The 18,271-nt window shown below is 50.2% G+C and overlaps 5 protein-coding genes across 5 annotated transcripts; 2 read left to right on the top strand and 3 right to left on the bottom strand.

The window, feature by feature from the left end:
* Nucleotides 1-1,402: 1,402 nt before the first annotated feature.
* Nucleotides 1,403-2,629, bottom strand: N7446_006239 (FluC/FEX family fluoride channel; the record flags this gene model as incomplete). The annotated part of the gene is made up of 1 exon (XM_058514987.1): nt 1,403-2,629. The coding sequence occupies one exon, from the start codon at nt 2,627-2,629 to the stop codon at nt 1,403-1,405; it is 1,227 nt and encodes a 408-aa protein (XP_058372165.1).
* A 159-nt stretch (nt 2,630-2,788) lies between these two features.
* On the top strand, nt 2,789-3,984 carry N7446_006238 (uracil phosphoribosyltransferase). The gene is made up of 3 exons (XM_058514986.1): nt 2,789-3,003; nt 3,073-3,172; nt 3,385-3,984. Exons 1-3 carry the CDS (start codon nt 2,830-2,832, stop codon nt 3,819-3,821), a joined length of 711 nt encoding a protein of 236 aa, XP_058372164.1. The 5' UTR covers nt 2,789-2,829; the 3' UTR covers nt 3,822-3,984.
* Nucleotides 3,985-3,989: 5 nt separating this feature from the next.
* On the bottom strand, nt 3,990-5,284 carry N7446_006237 (uncharacterized protein; the record flags this gene model as incomplete). The annotated part of the gene is made up of 2 exons (XM_058514985.1): nt 3,990-4,783; nt 4,833-5,284. The coding sequence occupies 2 exons, from the start codon at nt 5,282-5,284 to the stop codon at nt 4,642-4,644; spliced, it is 594 nt and encodes a 197-aa protein (XP_058372163.1). The 3' UTR covers nt 3,990-4,641.
* Nucleotides 5,285-5,295: 11 nt separating this feature from the next.
* N7446_006236 (C2H2-type zinc finger protein) lies at nt 5,296-7,316 on the bottom strand (the record flags this gene model as incomplete). The annotated part of the gene is made up of 2 exons (XM_058514984.1): nt 6,943-7,316; nt 5,296-6,875 (listed from the first exon to the last, which is right to left on the bottom strand). The coding sequence occupies exons 1-2, from the start codon at nt 7,073-7,075 to the stop codon at nt 5,296-5,298; spliced, it is 1,713 nt and encodes a 570-aa protein (XP_058372162.1). The 5' UTR covers nt 7,076-7,316.
* A 5,950-nt stretch (nt 7,317-13,266) lies between these two features.
* Nucleotides 13,267-17,319, top strand: N7446_006235 (putative cell division control protein Cdc25; the record flags this gene model as incomplete). Its single annotated transcript, XM_058514983.1, has 4 exons — nt 13,267-16,419; nt 16,472-16,688; nt 16,765-17,032; nt 17,292-17,319. 4 exons carry the CDS (start codon nt 13,267-13,269, stop codon nt 17,317-17,319), a joined length of 3,666 nt encoding a protein of 1,221 aa, XP_058372161.1.
* Nucleotides 17,320-18,271: the final 952 nt, after the last annotated feature.

The following is an 18,271-nucleotide window of genomic DNA, read 5'->3' as shown; positions in this document are numbered from 1 at the left end:
ACGACCTCTTTCTTCCTTCTCTCTCGACACGACATGTGAAACGTCGGGCCCACCCTCCAAGCCCACCTCTTGATCCGCTCACACCAAGTGGACCTATATCCATTTCCAGTTCCAGTTCAGACTTTGCAGCGGATTTCTGACCATTTTATTGTCTATTTTTGCATCCATGGCCTTTCTCAGACGTGGGATTGGATCATTGCCGTTATCATTTGAGCCCTTTTTTGCCTTCTATCATTTCTTTGCATCATTCCTGACGTGCGAACTTGATGTTTGTTACTGTGCACCCTTTGTGTACCAGCCGTACTGCCTGGGGTATAGATTTGCAGTTTGTATACATGTTGTACATGATACCTATTTTTTTTCTGTTTTTTTTTCTGTTAAGATGTTCCTATGTGTACATGACATGATTTTACTTAACCTTTAATCAGTGTATATAGATATGGCCAATACGATGTGATTATACAACTGTTACTTTTGCTTTTGCTCTATTTGGCTCTACTTCGATGGCCTGCGCCTCCTTTCATACAGCACAGGCGGGATGGTCTGGGGTCTTGGGACTTGTATGATTTCTTTGTTCCTTGCGCATCCTCAACCTACTGTGTTCCTCAACTTCGGATCTTTATTTTGCTTCCTCTGGTTCTGACATGTACTGTATATACTGTATTGTCTTCCTACTAATCATATTTTTACCTCTATCCCCGGACTCCTGCAGGAGACGAGCAAACAATCCACACGAGATCAACGACACTAGACTGTCAGATTGCTCCGCACTGCACTCGGCATTTTCGAAGAGCTGCTCTATTCCCTACCAGATTCTTTTAATCTTATTTATCACTTCGATTCTGGCAATTCTGGCACTGAGGTGGAATCTTCATACTCATTTGGAGTGTCTCTCATCCCTTCCTCGAATACTTACCATACTCCGCAACCACATGTCCTCTGACTCCGCTTGGGGTTCTGGGACTGGGACTGGGAGGAGGTTGTGAGTCCCATCCGAACTGGGATGTTGGTAGTGCTTGGTTTGTTTCTACTGTTGGTACTGCTTTGACTTCCGCTGAGGAGGTTGGTGAGAGGCATATTAGTCTTGGAGGGATGTTAGGGAGGGGATGAGTACTGTTGAGATTGGGCCGGGAATTGAAGTAGAGGTGAAGGGGGTGGAGAAGAAAGAGGAACAGATGGATAAGGAGAAAGAGAAGGAATATGAGGGTTCTCATACCTTGATGACAGTTGGCGGTAATGATGGGCTAATTGACATTGATATCCCACCAGTAATGTGATGAAATGCCAGCTATAATGTTTCTATAACTCGCATTTCATGCTTATCCCAACCCTCTAGTAGACATTATAATATCATTACTCTATTTACACTATATCATACACACTCCAAGCTAGGTGGCATCTATCATCCACAGACAGGATCATCGAACCCACGCGTCCACAGCAACGAACCCATAATAACGACCAAGAACCCAAGAGCAACAACCACACTAGTAATCCCATAAACATAAGCATGGCGACGACGGGACAACCCATTCAACTCAATAACCCAAGTGCTGATAGTCGTTGCACTTCCACAAAACCCATCCATAACACCCTGCAGCACCTGGCATCCAGTCAAAGCAGCAGGAACCACAGCCCCAAGACCACTGACATGCTGAAGATCATAACAAACGCCCTCAACGACAGTTCCAAAAATATTAACAGTAAACGTGCCAAGCGGGAACGTAGGAATACGGCTGTTTAGGTACAGCGAGACATAGAATCGAAACAGACACCCAATTGGCGCAAAGACGAGTGCAAATACAGCCCGGCCACGCCAGACGTCCGGGCCATCGTGTCGGTCTGGTGGCCAGATCGCTAGAAACACTGCGCCGAGCCAGCAGCCCCATGCCAGAACGACAACCACACGGTCCAGGACATATCGCGTGAGGTTGAATGGAACAGTAGGCGTAAAGCGCGTCAATGCGAGAGCAACGTGCGCGCCGAAGATCAGCGCTGATAAACTCAGCGATACTGTCAACAGTATAACTGCAACGAGCGCCATGAAACTATACCCGCCATTTCGCGACGCGATAGCCGATCCAGCAGGCAGCGACGGGTCAGGGAGGGCGTTGGCAAGCGCAAGAAAAACATCCCGAAGAAACGACGAGAAAGAGGTGAAGCACCCACAAAATCCCGTCGTCAGACCTATATACAGCGGGATAGACTTCTTCACAGCCTTGTGTTTCTTCGCGTGGGCTTCAAGAGCTCCTGCGTCTGGAAGCGCATCTTTGTCTTGATGCACTGACTTCTGGCCCCATTCCTCCCAAAACAAATTCTTGTCTTCAGCCAGGAATCCCATTACCAGACTGCCGCCCACGTTCGCCCATAGCACGCCGGTGACGACGGGCGCGCCCGTGTAAAATGTTAGGGCTTGGAGTCCGAGGCGAGCTAGTGTGCCCAGTAATGAGAAGAAGATTAGGTAGGAGACGGTGTAAAGGTGGGTTGCCTGTTTAGAGAGGGGTGCAGATGCGAGCTTCGGCGCGTGTTCAGCTGGGGGATGCCATTGTTCGGTTGGGTTGGGAGATTGGGGTTGGGGGTGGGAGGTTGTTTCTGATGGATGACTGACCTGGAGGTCAGTCTGTTCCATTGCCTTAGCTATCAGAGGAAGAGGAAGAGAGAGAGATGGAGAACGCCAAGAACCGGAGACCGATGTGGGTCAGGTGGAGATAACATTAGTATAGAGGGGAAGTAGATAAGGCATGTACTGCTACTCCCCTCTTCTTTTCTTCTCTTCCTCTCTCTCTGTCTCTCTTTCTCTCTTCTTTATACTCTTCTCACATTCTCATCATGTCTCTCCCGCAGAATGTCCACGTCTCTTCCCACCCCTGTCTGCAAGCTAAACTCTCCCTCATCCGCTCCGAGTCCACCACTCCACGCGAGACAAGAGGCCTAGTTCATGATATCGCCACTATTCTGGGCGTGGAAGCCTTTGCAGGACTAAAGTTGGCCAAGACAGGAACTGTGAGAATCCTTTTCACCCATATAAGCCATGAGAATTCCCCCCGAACCCGAACACTAACATCCCTGCAGGACCGCACCCCTCTCGGTGTCGAATACGAAACCCAGGGCATTGACCCGGCAGACCTGGCTCTAGTTCCGATCTTGCGGTCTGGACTAGGCATGGTTGATGGTAAGTATCTTGATCTTTACCCTATAAGCTCCTTTCCCCGTCGCCTGTTACAGTATTACCTATCTACATTCTACCTGTACCATTCCTTTCCTTTCCTTTCCTTTCCTATTACAAATTCCTGCACCTGTACCCCATAACCAAATCTCACAACCTGCACTGCAATTACAACCCAATCTCCCTCCCCTCCAACAAACTCAAACTAACGAAAAAAGCCCTAAACGACCTTCTCCCAACCCCAGTCCCAGTCTACCACCTAGGCCTATTCCGCGAGAAAGCAACTCTCCAACCTGTAGAGTACTACAACAACCTCCCGTTCCACCGGTCAGAGCTCTCACCAGCCTCACCAGCATCCCTAAACCAAGGAACGAACAGCGCAGCAGCAAGTCTGGCCGTCCTACTCGACCCCGTCATTGCAACCGGCGCCACGGCCGAAGCGGCCATCCAGCTGTTGCGAGATTGGGGCGTGAAGAAGGTTATTATGCTTAGTGTGCTTGCTTCTGAGGATGGTGTCAAGCGGGCTGCTGGGACTTGGGCTGAGGGGGTGGAGGTTTGGGCTGGAGCTATTGATGCGGGGGTTAATGAGAAGGGGATGATTGTGCCTGGTCTTGGGGATATTGGGGATCGGTTGTTTGTTGCTATTGGGAAGTAACTTAGGGTTTACCTCTTTACTTGATAGCGTAGTGTTGTGATAGATGTTTAGTGGAGGTGGAGATGGGTGGGTCTGTGGTTTATTTACGGCTTCATTTCGGGATAGATAGCAGAGTTGATACTATTTACTATGCATACAAGTTACATTATTACAAGTGATCATGGTGTCCCCGCAAATAATAAATTCATCGATTACGTATAGTACATATAAACGGCATAAAAGCATGTGCAAGGAAAACAAAAGGCGAAAGGGAAAATAAAAGTTAAAACGATGCTGGGCAGAAAGCAAAGCGCAAGATAGACGGGGAAAAGGACATGGCAATTAACATCAAATACAGCGACTGGAAACCCAGCCAGAAAAGCAGATGCAGATGCACACAAAGGAAAGAAAAACAAGAACGCAAGAAAAACAAAAGGTATCGAGAGCACGAAAAGCAGATGGACTGGGGGGCACGATTAGGGGTTAAGATGAACCGAATAAAAGAAGAAAACTCCATGGAGTGCGAAAGAACACACAGGACCAGCCAGGTGTCGAAGACGGAAAGCAGAAACACCATACTGGACTCCCTGGTGCAGAAAAGCAGGAAGATGCATAAAAAAAGCAAAGCAAAGAAAAAAGAAATCAATCCAAAGAACCCGGAACCACCAAGAGGGATATCAAGCGAAGTATTCAATCCCAAACACCCCGCCTTGCCCACTGGTATTGTCCAGTCCCGTTGCCGAAGTGTCCCAAAGCATCCAACAAAGGAGAGTAAGAACCCGAAATAAATCAAAAGCAGATGAACTCAAGGAAATAACTCAAGGAAATAACTCAAGGAAATTTAATAAGCAGTGCCGACGCTGGCAAGCGACTTAGTTGGCACTGCGTGGATCGGCTGATCCTTGCCGACGCGGAGGGAATCCTCGTAGCCGACTAGGGCCTGGGAGTGCAGCTTGAACGACTCGCCCATGAGTTTGGTTATACTAGAGATGGTTAGTAAAGATCAACAGAAGTGAATCGGGTAGGACTTACCCCCAGACAACCACGCCGTCTAGGATGTTACCCCATACACGGGCGACGGTGGAGCTGAGCTTGCCAAAGGCATCGATGGCGTCGTCGTCAAACAGGTTGCGCACTTTGTTGTAGATGGCCATTTCGGCCTCAGTCGCCGGCTCATCGTCATGTTCCAGGCGGTAGAGCCAGAGGCTCAGGATGACCATCAGATCCAGGCCGCAGAGGGGATGCTCGACACTCCAGTTAGTGGCGGAGGTTTTGGCAACCCAGTTGATGCCTTGAATGGCGGCAATCTCAATGCATTCAAAGCATTGCTGAACAACCTTGTTCATCTCCTGGGAGCGCTTGACCTTCTCACGAGCGACGGTCATAGCGGCCGCGACTTCGTACGAGGAGTGGTACCGCATGGCCTCCTGGATGGACTTCAGGTCAACTTCCAGGCGGGCGCGAGTGTTACGGTAGACTGCCATCGAGTTGAATATCAGCGGGTGGCCCTTCTGGGGGTGCTGAGCGGGACGACAATGGTCTCGGGCTCGCACACCTCCAGGGAGCTCTCCCAAGTCTCGAGAGCAAGACGGAGCTTGTACTCGGTAACCACATCCTGCAAAGCCTCGAAGCTGCGCTTGTGGTTCCAGACCTGCAAGAACAGAGCATTGATCAGGACGCGAGTGGCGAATGCACTGTAGCGGGTCTGCTCGCCCTGGAAGAGGAAGTCGTGGGCCTCGCGCACGGTGAGGGCACTGGTAGCAACGCTGCGGCGCCAGGTGTCCTCGTCGGCGGCGTCGAGGTTCCACAGGGACTCGGAAGAGGGAAGCTCCAGGTCATCGAACTCATCGAAGCTCATGGCGGGAGTGTGGTTGAACGTGAGAGTCAACATGCCGAAGAAAATGTACACGGCGAAGTATGTGCGACGGCAAGACTCATCCTCGATCCACTCCTCACGAGAGGGATGCACATTCTGGCGGGCCTGGGTGCGTACCTTCAGCTGGTATCGGTTGCCGGCGACCATGTTGGCGAGGAGACTCTTGATGGAGCACGTCCATTCGAGACCCTTAGGGTCACCACTCCAGCTCTCAAAGACCATGTTCAACAGAGTAGCCTGCATCAACCATAGAGGGCACTTGCGAGAGTCGAAGTTGTCCTTGTGTTGGAGGAACTGGTTCACCAAAACCTTGGAGCCGACATGGAGCATGAAAGCGTGCTCGCGCTCGAATGTGTACAGAGCGCCGATCGACAAAACCGCAAGGAGCAGTGGTGCCGAGATGTGAGCGGGCTGGAATGATTCCTGGTGGAGGAAGGGCAGGTGAGGGTGGTAAAGGTTAAAGTAAGTAGAGAGATAACGGTTCAGTGCCACAGTGGGCGGGAGCTGGAAAGTGTCAGGCAGCGCACCCAACGAGTCAGCACTCTGTACCCGGTCAACCACGTAGTTGCGTTCCATCTCGTTAGCGAGTTGAGGCGCCTTCGGGAGAGTGAGGGCCTGGCTGGGGCCGGGCGAACGACGGTAGTTGACAGGGCTCACCGGACCCGTCATGGAGGGGTACGGCGACAGGGCATTCGGGGTAGAGTTGCCAGACATGGGCAGGGAGTTGGACAGGAGAACGTCTCCGACAGGGCCATGGCGATCGAGGGTAGGCATCGAGCTAGTTTCCGCGGGGGAGATAAGGGTGTCCCAGGGCATCTGCGGCAGAGTGGCGTTGCCTGACAGGTAGGGCTCGTAGCCGCGTCCAGGCGAAAGCGATTCGGACCGCTCGGAGACCTGACCGGTCGCCGCTGCTGCAGCCTTATGTTGGAAATCTGTCATCAACATGGCTGCAGTTTCAAGGTCGACCATACCATCGCTGCTGGCCTCAATCTGCTCCAACGTCGTCGGGTCCACAGTGACCGACGGTTTCGATGGGGCAGATGAGTTTTTCTGAACCCCTCCACCACGTCTGCGCCCCTCAGCCACGAGGGGGATTCCACCATCCTTGGCGTGCACAGTTCGATCATGGCGCAAGAGAAGGTCGCGACGGACAAAGGTGCTGCGGCATTTTAAGCACTTGAAGGGTCTCTCTTTTGTGTCTATTTTTCGCGTTAGCCAGTTAGTCAAAAGGGGTAACTCGGGATTCAGCAGTCACCTGCTACTTACGGGAGCGTTCATGACGACTGCGATGTTCGCTTCTACTGAATGCGCGATTGCAAAATTGACACTTGTATTTCTTCTCTGGGGCTGAAGCCTTCTTAGCCGGCGAGTTGGCTGCTCCGGGGGCGGAAGGAGCCATATCGATGTTGAATATCGACTTAGAGCGTAAACGGTGGTATTGTCCCCTGGGTAAGTTCGCACCGGTTTTGTAGGCGTGTCGACGACAAGAGTTCGTTGGGGAGTCTGATCATTCCTTGGAGCGATGAAGCGGGGGGAAAACAAAGGGTATCGAAGTAAGTGTGTCCAGCCACAAAATGTAAAAATTAAGAAAAATCAACGCTGAAAGAAAGGTGGGATAGGAGGGGGAGGAGGAGGGGAGGGGGGGAAAGATGAGGAGAATAAGAAGGAATTTGGGAAACCGAGGGGGAAAGAGAGAAGGGAGGGGGAGTGGTCGTGGGCCCAAGCATCGCTTACTCACATCACCAGCCCCCTTCTTATCACCACGCACTCCCCTTCTTTCTTTGTTACCATACAAATTCGACACGTAATTATTCTCGTCCACATGGCTCCCCTGAGAGGCGATCATAGTGGATATGCCCCTCGCTCATATGAGATTAGGCATGTGAGACTACCCCCTACAGGGATTATTATTATTATACTGTACATCTGGGCATCTGCATGTCTACTGTGTCTACCGTACAGAGTAGATGTTAAGATTGGTACCATGGTTCAACCCCCCTCGACCCCTCCGATCTGCGACACACAACTCCGAACAGGGATATACTGAGGTGCTTGTATACTTGAATATCATCGTGGGTATCCGTACTTTTGTTCGCCTCATTTACTGACTGGTCCAGATCCCGTCTCGTCACCCCGCCTTGTGGCTGTTCACTGTGCCACTCCAGCATTACATTCTACCCCTCCGCCCTTATCACTTGCCATAATGCATAGATCTGCGCGAATCGGAGCTTTGGGGGATTCTCGATCCCCTAAATGGGCCCACAGTGGACGGTGAGGTCAACGTACAGTACTAGTCCTACTAGTACACCGCTGACAGCTGTAATTTGAGTATCGCCAGTTCCCGGGTGGGGCATCGCGTCGACTTACATCAGACCCGATGATCCCGGACGCGGTTACTGAGGAGACGCGCTCGCGTCGAGATTGCAACAATACAATGGACATGTACATATTGACCTGGATAGTGAGAGATATCAAATTATTACCCCTCGCCCTGCCCCCTTGATCTGGAACCTCCAAACAAACTCCCGGACTCCCGGCAGATCATCGAAGCATCGAAACTTCTCCGATCTGGCCCTTCATGTACGCAGCGGTGAAGCCCGGGTGGCTTTGGACAACAAAAAGCACGATCCACTTCCCGATGCAGCGGACCGACCCCGTTCAACGTTCTCGACCACAAATGACGAAGTTCAAGAATATCGGTGACTTGACCGCACCTACGGAGTGCTGGACGGTGCCTAGGTAGCATACATAAGGTCCTTACCTCCCGATCCACCCCATTCCCGATCCCTTGGATCCCTCTCTCATTCCAAAATCACACAAGAATCAAAAATCCACAGATCCCGTGTAATGGATCTGCAATATGAGGATCCAATCGGACCAGTTACGAATCAGACCTCTAATTGTTCCTGGCAAGAATTTCAGGAACTTCTTCCCCGGCGCCGGCCCCTGAACTAGTGGACACCGCCATCGTCCCGACAACTCCAGGCCCAGGTCTGGAATTTCTCGATCCAAGCTAAGCTACACTACGGAACACCTTAATGAAGCTCACTTGTCGGTGAAGTCGACTTCGTGTCAATATCTCCCTCACCGCTTCTGCGAAAGCATCTACCGAAGCCCAACTACTGTAGGGTAGGGTAAAGATCCACTCCAACCCTTGAGACGGTGAAGCCTTGAATCTCGCCTAAATAGTCGAAAATTCCCACTTCCCACAAAATTCCATCCATTTCAATGCCAATTCCCGCTGGAACTACTAGGGCGCACCCCATTGTGCGCGCTATCCTCGATACACTTTCGCTAACCGATGGGTCTGTTCAAAGGACCCCCAACTTCCGTTGGATAAAAAGTGAAAAAAGACAAAAATCCAAGACACCCTCCACCCTCCACTCTCAGCGCGTCCTCCGTAAAGTTCCTTTGCACGGAGTACAGTGCGGGTCAGTGGGGTCTCCCAAGAAATACACACGGAGTACTGTAATACAATCGCAAATCCGCCTGCCTACTTAGTCCACGTCCAGCTCGGGTCCAGCTCGGAAATCAATTGAACCTGAACTGTGCGTGCTGGACACGTTTTGCCGTTTCCCAACGCGCGAGTCTGGACTCGGACTGTATCTGTATTATCCAGAGTTATCCAGAGACGCGGACACGGGTATATCGAAGCTTTTCGTGTACATGTAAACGGAGCGTGTGCGCATATACACGTACACATAAATTGATAATGAAACATATCTGTATCCCGCGGACCAGTACTGTATGTTATGTTTCATATCCAACTAAACTGACAGCCCTGTTCGCGGATTGGCACCTGGCACACCCCTTTCAAGGCTCGAACCGTGGAAACATGATCTATCGCGATCGGGAAGTCGTCCGGGGAAGAGGTTCCGGTCCATGGTTCACTCCCGTCCAAGATCACGTTGCGATATTTGACCTGTCAATTCCTTTGCTATCTGATCCTATATAGTACTCTACATGTATAATTTTGAGCCTGCGCGCCACTTTGCCATCAGCCATCAAACATTATATGGTGTGCTGCATGCTGTGTCGATGTGTGCCGTGCATATACCGCATGGTGTGTGCGCATCCCGGATTAATTGGTGGTGGTCCGCCCGATGCAGGGGATACATACAGGCACAGCATAGCACGGCGCGCGCCTCAAACACGGATGAATCACAATTGGCAATTATTGGATTTCTTGTTTGGATCTGTGTTGCTTATATATCGCATATCGAATATCGAATGCAGAAAGAAGCAAACACCGACACCAATGCCAACATTGGCATCAAACAAAGGCACCGGTCTCCTACTGTACTTTACAGTATACAAATGTACATGTCCGGAGAGTAGAGCTATTCCCCGGAGGAAACGTGGAATTTTCTCGAAAAAAGTGGACACGGACACGGTATTGTCCAGCTTCAGCGTCTCAACTCAGCTTACTCCGACAGGAATGGAAACAGGAATTGCGGACACGGCTGACGGAGAACGGAGGCCGCAGAACGCCCGGAGAACCTTCTACGTTCGATTTCCCAGGGCTTTATTGACTAAGTTTAAACGTCTGACGACGGTCGTTGAGGAAAGACACCACTAGCCTTCCATAGTGCGTTAGACTATAGACGAGTTACTCCATCGAGCTGGGCGAGAATTGGATTGAATTGGAAATAAGTGGGGGTGGAAAGGGCAAGGAGGTGTGGGCCGAGAAGAGAAGGAACTTGTAGGATGACCTCCACAAAACAAATGCAAAAATGGAAGTGGGAGTGGGAGTGGGAAAAAAAGGGCAGAGCTGGTCAGGATCATCGGGACCCAAGATACTGGGTAAACTAGGGGCCCTGCTTGGGTGTTTTCAATTGGGTGAGGCTTGCACCGAGCGGCAGGGTTGGGTCTCGGCTGGTGGAAACCCGTCCGGTTGGGTGCTTTGTGATTGATGATGTCTTTTCTGGGTTCCTGCGAGGTCCTGCAAGGAACAAGGTACGAGGGGGGTCTGTGGCGATTTTTATTTTGAGCTTACTGTGCTCTGGAAAATTGGACTTCCAGGTTTCAAGTGGCTGTTGGATTTTGAGCTCTGACGTAGTTGGTTGTTTTGTTTGTGGAATACGTTGCAAGTGATGAATATTGAAGTATTGGATAGTTGAAAACGTAGCAGCTTATAGATTCTGCTAGCAACTCTATATCTATGTCTAGGATAATGTTATGCCTTATAGTAGAGTTACACCCCTGGTAGTGAAGCTTTCTAACTGGCGGTTATTTCCATGTACGTATATTCGATGCTTGACTCTTGCTGCAGTCTTTGTCAATAATTGCAGTGCTACTGGGGGTAGTAATCAACCGGGTACTTAGTTAAACTGTTTCTGGTTGTTAGACATGCTTTTAATTGAGATGTTGGTGTTCTAGGCCATTTGATTCAAGATCTTGTAAATATATATCTACGGACTTCGACCCACCAACGAATTTACTTGGAACATCATACTCCTAGTTCATTCCCTCTCTGTATCATAATCTGGCAGCCTGGTTCGATTTATTTTCTCAGTAATACCCCCATACAGTACAGTAGAAGGGTTGGCCGGCAACTGAACCCTGCATGGGGCACAACACGAACACGATCGAGGATACGGAGCAAGTTCCTGATTTGACACACAGCATACCCACCAATGCACAAAACACATCCAGGTATCCCGGGGCATTACGTACATGATAAATACATAATGCATACTAAATATTCAGACGTTTGATCTACCATCGAACCCAATTATATGCGCATGCTAGGACCGCGTGCTCACTGGTTTATTACAATGATCAGGGATATAGTTTGATGAGCCATATTACACTTTCTCGCCATGATGTGCTTACGACATTATTGGCACAATATTGCCCGACTGTGATGATTTTCCTGATCTACCTTGGCCATACCGAAGTAGGGTGCTGCTCATCGCCAGACTACAGTACGGAGTATCTGAGGGCTTTAGGTAAATGTACGCATTGTAATAACTTAACTGATACATGCCGAAAGCAGGGCAACCTCTTACATTCTTTCGAACCACATTCATCTCCATGAGGAGAAACGGTAAGTGGATAAATCCCATGCCTCCGGGTCCACTGTGCATGAAAACGGTCATGCATAAGTGACTATGTCCTCGTTTTAGGACTGTCTCGAACTGATCATCTGTATAGGTAACAGACCGAAAATTGCCATCGCGTACTGTGGAACAGTGTATGAGCCTAAAGTAAATAGTGAGGCAGGCCGTGGTCGATTTGAAAATGGGTCATGCCATCACCTCCAGCCCAATAAAACCGCATCATCCGAGGCCGAGGTTTGAGTGGGTGCTGCTTCTGTCGTCACGAGCAGAATTATCGCGGATCGTAAAGACGTGTGGGAGTATTGTGAAATATAGGGCCATGTCGTGATTCTTTTTGATATGCCTGGACGCGCTCGTGTCCCTGGGCACTGGACACTGAACACTGGACTTGGCGGTTCGGAGTATGCCTGTATCTAGCATGCCATGCCGCAGTTCAGCCATCCAAGATCTTTGTCTACCCATGCTTGCATCGACCGCGCCGCGGACATTGTAGGGACGAGCGTCAGCACGATTCAATTCAACCCGAGCCCCGACAGTGGGAACTGTGAATACCCACTTTAGAGTGTTTCGTTGTCAAATACATTAAAAACCGCCTTCTAGAACGTTTTTGGCGGCTTCGAGGCTGTTTTTCCTGAGAAACGCCAGGGTTCATATATATTACCCGAATATAATACTTACCTGTAGCCACGGTCAGACTGGTTTGGTTGGATATTGAGTCTCATTGACAGCTTTGACCCTGAGACTTTGGGATTCTATTGTCGAGTCCACAATTTAGATGTCTAGATACCGAACTTTGTCCCTTACAGTACTGTTTGGCTATGAATCCCCCATCAATTATTGGAAGTTTACGTATAACATGCGAAGAACTGTACAAATAGGGGCAATTTGCAGGAGATCTCTCCCATGTGCTAGCCGCGGTCGATCATAACTGCCGATTCACTGGAGGTCCGAACTCTTCCCAATACTGCGTCCTATAGGCCTATAGGTTCCAAGGTCCCTAAGCTGACTGGAGATGTGACTGTAATGGAAATCGGGTCACACATAGTGGGGAATACTCTGTACTCCGTATACATAGACATAGTAAAGCTATACACATAGGCCAATACTATTCCGTAGACGGAACATAACTATCAAACCCATAAGTTGAGTTGAGATGCACTGTAAATGGATATAAATGCAATGAGCTCTGCTTATACATATCTCATGGCTGAGTCCAGAGCTGATACACCATGGTAATATTACAATACCAGGAGGAACTCACACTTTCTTCGCCTTATCCGTCCCGCCTCCAACTCTCTCTTTCCCCTCTTCCCCTAATATATTTCTTTATTTCTCTATTGCTATCTCTATATGGCTGAGTCCTTTGTGAAGTGAAAGAGTCTGGATCATCTTGGGAGACCGCAGCCCCGGAAAAAGTGGGTTACTAAATTTCCCGCCCCCTCCTCGACGAATTCAGTCATGACCGGACTCTGAGCTCACCTCCCTACTCTCGAAGGTCTCTGGATCCTGGCTTGTCTCGTGACTCTCAATGTTCCAGACTCGCGCGGCAGATCTGGCTGTCAACACTACTGCGCTGGCCAAGTCTGGGACCGTTGCGACCGCATTCGAGTACACCGACGAACAGGCCACCACGCCCACTGCCCTGTCCCGCCATCTCGGTCGGGTAAACAGTACTTCGCAACATTGTAACCCCCTCAAACAGTCTCCGTCGAAAATGGCCACCTCCGGCTATGCGGTCAGCCCTGAACCGCCGGCGTTGTTCGTGCGGGCCATGTACGATTATGACGCCGATGATCACACCAGTCTGAGCTTCCGCCGAGGCGACATCATCCAGGTCCTCAACCAGCTCGAAACAGGATGGTGGGATGGAGTTATCGAAAACACTCGCGGTTGGTTCCCGAGTAATTACTGTACCATAATCACCGAAGCCGAGGATTTCGGCGACCACTTCGTGCACAGCCACCAAGATACCGATCTCAGCGCGGACTCGGGACTCGAGGATGAATACGGCGACGGACAAGAAGAGGATGAAGTGGACTCAGAAGGAAATCACCGGGACTCGCAACCGATTCTCCCCATCGAGGGTATCCCAGCACCCAAGGAGCAGGAAGAGGCCGCATTTTGGATCCCTCAGGCGACACCCGACGGTCGTCTTTTCTACTTCAATACTCTTACCGGATATTCTACGATGGAGCTTCCTTTCGAGAACCCCACGGGAAGCACGGAAACCGGCCCTCGAGACCGAAACAACTTCTTTGTCCCTGATCAGACACGGCCACCTCCTGAATTAATGGCGCGCGGCTTTGAGCGGGATGAGGACGAGTATGACGGCTCTGCATCGGAGGCGGAGGGAGAGTCGTTGATGTTGGCATCGCACGACTCGATCTCTCGTCGACGTCAGTCCTTGATGGATGGTGTCTCCCCCGCGACGTCCATGGATTCCTTGTACCCGCCCGGGAAAGATCTGAAAGCTTCGCAGCCGATGAAGCACGCCCTACAAACGACATACAGCCTCGGAGGTAACAGTACTAGTACTTCTGTTACCGAGAGCTTCTCTAGACCTTCTATCTCTTCCAACCTCCCTCAACACTTTGTCGATGATGGCTTCGCACCGCCAATCACCTGGCCCCTGCTTGTGGATAACATGCGATATGCAGTTGAGGCGTATCGTCAGACCCTTCTCAGCGGTGAACGTGCGGAGTATGTACGAAAGGCCGAGGACATTTCCGATCATCTTCGCATGCTGCTGGCTGCTGGGTCCGACACAACGGACAACCATTCTGGCAATCCATCCATTATTTCCACAAACAAGGCTCTGTACCCCTACTTCCGGGACATGATGTCCAAGTTCTCCAAGTTGGTTTTGTCATCACATATTGCCGCTGCTGACTGGCCTGGCGCCGACTCGGTCAATAAGTGTCTGCAGGAAGCTGAGGGAGTCATGCAGGGCGTATATGGCTATGTGGATGTGGCTCAACAGCAGCGTGGAGATTCTATTCACCGCGTTGTTCCTGGTTTCGTCAGCGGCAGTTCTTCCGGTGGTAGCTGGCAGAATAACGGTGTGTCCCTGAGTGCTTCGGGGCCGACATCATTCCTTGTGCCTGATGGAGGAGATTCTCGAGCAGAGCCCTCAGTCCCTCTTGACATGGCTTTCCTGGATTCGATCGACATTCTTCGGAGATCCTTCGTCGGCAGTATTCGTCGACTGGAAGAACTATTGGTGATCGACCAGAAGATTGTTACAGTGGATGAGCATGCTAATATTGCGGATGCAATTTCGGCTGCGGCCATCAAGGTCATTGAACAATTCCGTCCATGGATATCCTCCGTTGAGTCGATGAACTTGGCACCCCTAGGAACTAGCTTCCAAAATCCCCAGCTAGTAGATTTCAGCTTGCAAAAGCAAAGAGTCTACGATGCCATCGGCGATTTCGTGCTCAGCTGTCAAGCGATCTCTGCTCCTCTGGCTGATGAGTGGGCTGAGCTCCGTGGCGATTCACTCGACGATCGGGTGAACGCCGTACGAGGCATTGCTAGACAATTGGAGAACTACGTCTCCCAGATCAGTTTCTCGCTGTCGCTCCTCCTGGAACAAATTCCCTCTGAGCCAGAGCCCATTTCACGAAGTGAAAGCCGCCAAGGCGGAGAAGATGACGGATACAAGAACACACACAACCGGGGCGAGTCTCAGGCCAAGATTGCCTCGGAATCAATTGGTATCCCGTCCTCCTACGCACCAGAAAATGATGGCGACCACAAGGTCCGTAGAAATATGGACAAGGCCCAGCGATTCTTTGGCCAGGCACCGCCTACAGCTATCACCCGAGAGCCACCAATTCGGGAGCCAGTCCGTGAGCCGGAGGAGACCCCCTGGTTCCTTAAGATGGCCCACGAAGGCGAAGTATTCTATGATACCAAGGGAGACTCGCCAATTCTCAAATGCGGAACCTTGGCTGGACTGGTTGAACACCTCACCCGTCACGACAAACTTGATGCGTCCTTCAACAACACCTTCCTACTTACCTATCGGTCCTTCACCACTGCTCCCGAACTATTTGAGATGCTTGTCCAGCGTTTCAACGTTCAGCCTCCATTCGGTTTGAATCAAGATGACATGCAAATGTGGATCGATCGGAAACAGAAGCCAATTCGATTCCGTGTTGTCAATATCCTCAAGAGTTGGTTCGATCACTTTTGGATGGAACCTAATGACGAGGTGAACATGGATCTCCTGCGGCGAGTCCATACATTTACCAGTGACTCTATTGCCACCACCAAAACACCAGGAACACCCACGTTACTGGCTGTGATTGAGCAGCGACTCCGCGGACAAGACACCACTGTTAAGCGCCTTGTTCCTACCCAAAGCAATGCTGCACCACCCCCGATCATCCCCAAGAACATGAAGAAGCTGAAATTCCTTGACATTGATCCTACGGAGTTTGCTCGGCAGCTGACCATTATTGAGTCGCGCCTCTACTCTAAGATTCGTCCCACTGAGTGTTTGAATAAGACATGGCAGAAGAAGGTTGGCCCTGATGAGCCAGAACCTTCTCCTAATGTCAAGGCTTTGATTCTTCACTCGAACCAGCTTACGAACTGGGTCGCTGAGATGATTCTGACACAAGGCGATGTTAAGAAACGTGTTGTAGTCATCAAACACTTTGTGAATGTGGCTGATGTAGGTGGCACTTTAATCGTGCTTAACAAACCTTTTGCTAACCCGACTCTAGAAATGTCGCGCTCTGAACAACTACTCCACACTGACATCCATCATCTCAGCCCTTGGAACCGCACCCATTCATCGTCTGGGCCGGACATGGGGCCAGGTCAGCGGACGCACATCTGCCATTCTGGAACAGATGCGCCGGCTTATGGCTAGTACGAAGAACTTTGGCGAGTACCGAGAGACCCTGCACCTCGCTAACCCGCCCTGTATCCCATTCTTTGGTATGATTCGCAGCCACGAGGAGATTATCTCACTTGGAGTCTTCTATTCTTTTGATCTGAAACTAATCAGATCTAGGTGTTTATCTTACGGATTTGACCTTCATTGAGGATGGTATTCCTTCGCTTACACCATCGGAATTGATCAACTTCAATAAGCGGGCCAAGACCGCAGAAGTCATTCGCGATATTCAGCAATACCAGAACGTCCCTTACCTTCTCCAACCAGTTGGCGAACTCCAGGACTACATTCTCAGTAACCTCCAAGGTGCTGGCGACGTACACGACATGTATGAACGGAGTTTGGAAATCGAGCCTAGGGAGCGCGAGGACGAAAAGATTGCAAGGTATGCTGAAGCTTCAAGCCGAGACAAGGGCTCCTTGTTATTTGCATCTACCGTCGCAATTTTGCGATGATCCATTTGGTGTTCTTTTAAGTGGCGTTTGCCATTTGCTCAGCGATACCCAAATTTGACCTCTTACTCCCTTCCCTTTTCGGGCAAGAAGACAACTGCTATTTTTTTTTTTTTTTTTTTTTTTTTTTCGTTTTCTCAAACCTGTTTCAGCTGTTGAGACTAACCTCTTTTCTTTTGTGAAATCTCGTAGATTGCTATCTGAATCCGGTTTCCTGTAACCGGCCAACATCCCTGTCGAGGTGCATCTGCGGGTGCGCCACCAAGCAGGTTCGACAACTCCGCTATTCGCCCATTCGACACCGGCAACACTGGCGCCACTCGATTTCGGCCACTGTCTTACAGGTCTTTGATAAACACGGGCCGTCCCCTTTTTGGGGCCTTTCTTTGACCCCGGTGACTGTCTCTAGGAAGTCTTAGTCTCCACTCCTCATCTCCTCACCTCTCGGAGCAGTCCCGGGGGGCTATGATGGATACCTGCAGTCAGATCTATCACCTGCATGTCAATGATTCCAAATGATCCACATATGGGCTCCGCCCATAAATGCCTGTGTCTTCATTGGGCAGTTCACCACTACCATAACCATCACCATCTCTTTCTTCGCACATTATTATTGCACCGACGACGTTGTCATTTCCGGTCCTTGATATATACCAGATACCGATTCCCCGACATAGACCCCTTTGATTCGCTGGGATCTTTTTGCTTTTTCTTTGTTATCTATCACATCCGAGACTTTCAGCCCGAGGGCGCACCCCCGACCTCATCTCACCACACCATACAGTACCTATACCTACCCTAACCTCACTGTGCCGTGTCACATCCTGACTATACAGTATTCTTCGGTGTATATTTTTCCTTTTTTGACCCTCTGCTTCCATTCTCACCTTCTCTTTCACATTTCTTTTCTTATTTACATATCTCATTCACCATATCCCCCCTGGTGTTGTGTGTTGTCGTCGCCGGGATGGGGTGATTGGATTTCTCTTCTCTCTTCTCTTTTTCTTCCGCTTAATGTCCTCGACGCTGTCTTCTGAATCATGTTATGTCACGACCGACTTGATATCATTTTCTGGGTTCCTGTTCCTGTCTGGTGGGTTTCCAAATTCACATTGTGCTGCTGGGACTTGAGCTGGGTGGTTGCTTCTTCTACTTCTTTGTATCTATTGTGT

Source organism: Penicillium canescens, assembly GCF_028828765.1.
Source record: "Penicillium canescens strain IBT 15451 chromosome Unknown utg000004l_segment0_segment0, whole genome shotgun sequence".
In the NCBI taxonomy this organism is placed as follows: domain Eukaryota; kingdom Fungi; phylum Ascomycota; class Eurotiomycetes; order Eurotiales; family Aspergillaceae; genus Penicillium; species Penicillium canescens.
This window is presented reverse-complemented; position numbering and strand designations above follow the sequence as displayed.

Bases quoted from the DNA above. Each gene is read 5' to 3' on its own strand.
- N7446_006238 (XM_058514986.1), top strand. From the start codon at position 2,830: ATGTCTCTCCCGCAGAATGTCCACGTCTCTTCCCACCCCTGTCTGCAA. The intron at 3,004-3,072 runs GTGAGAATCCTT...ACATCCCTGCAG, and splicing joins AGTTGGCCAAGACAGGAACT to GACCGCACCCCTCTCGGTGT. The intron at 3,173-3,384 runs GTAAGTATCTTG...TAACGAAAAAAG, and splicing joins TGGACTAGGCATGGTTGATG to CCCTAAACGACCTTCTCCCA.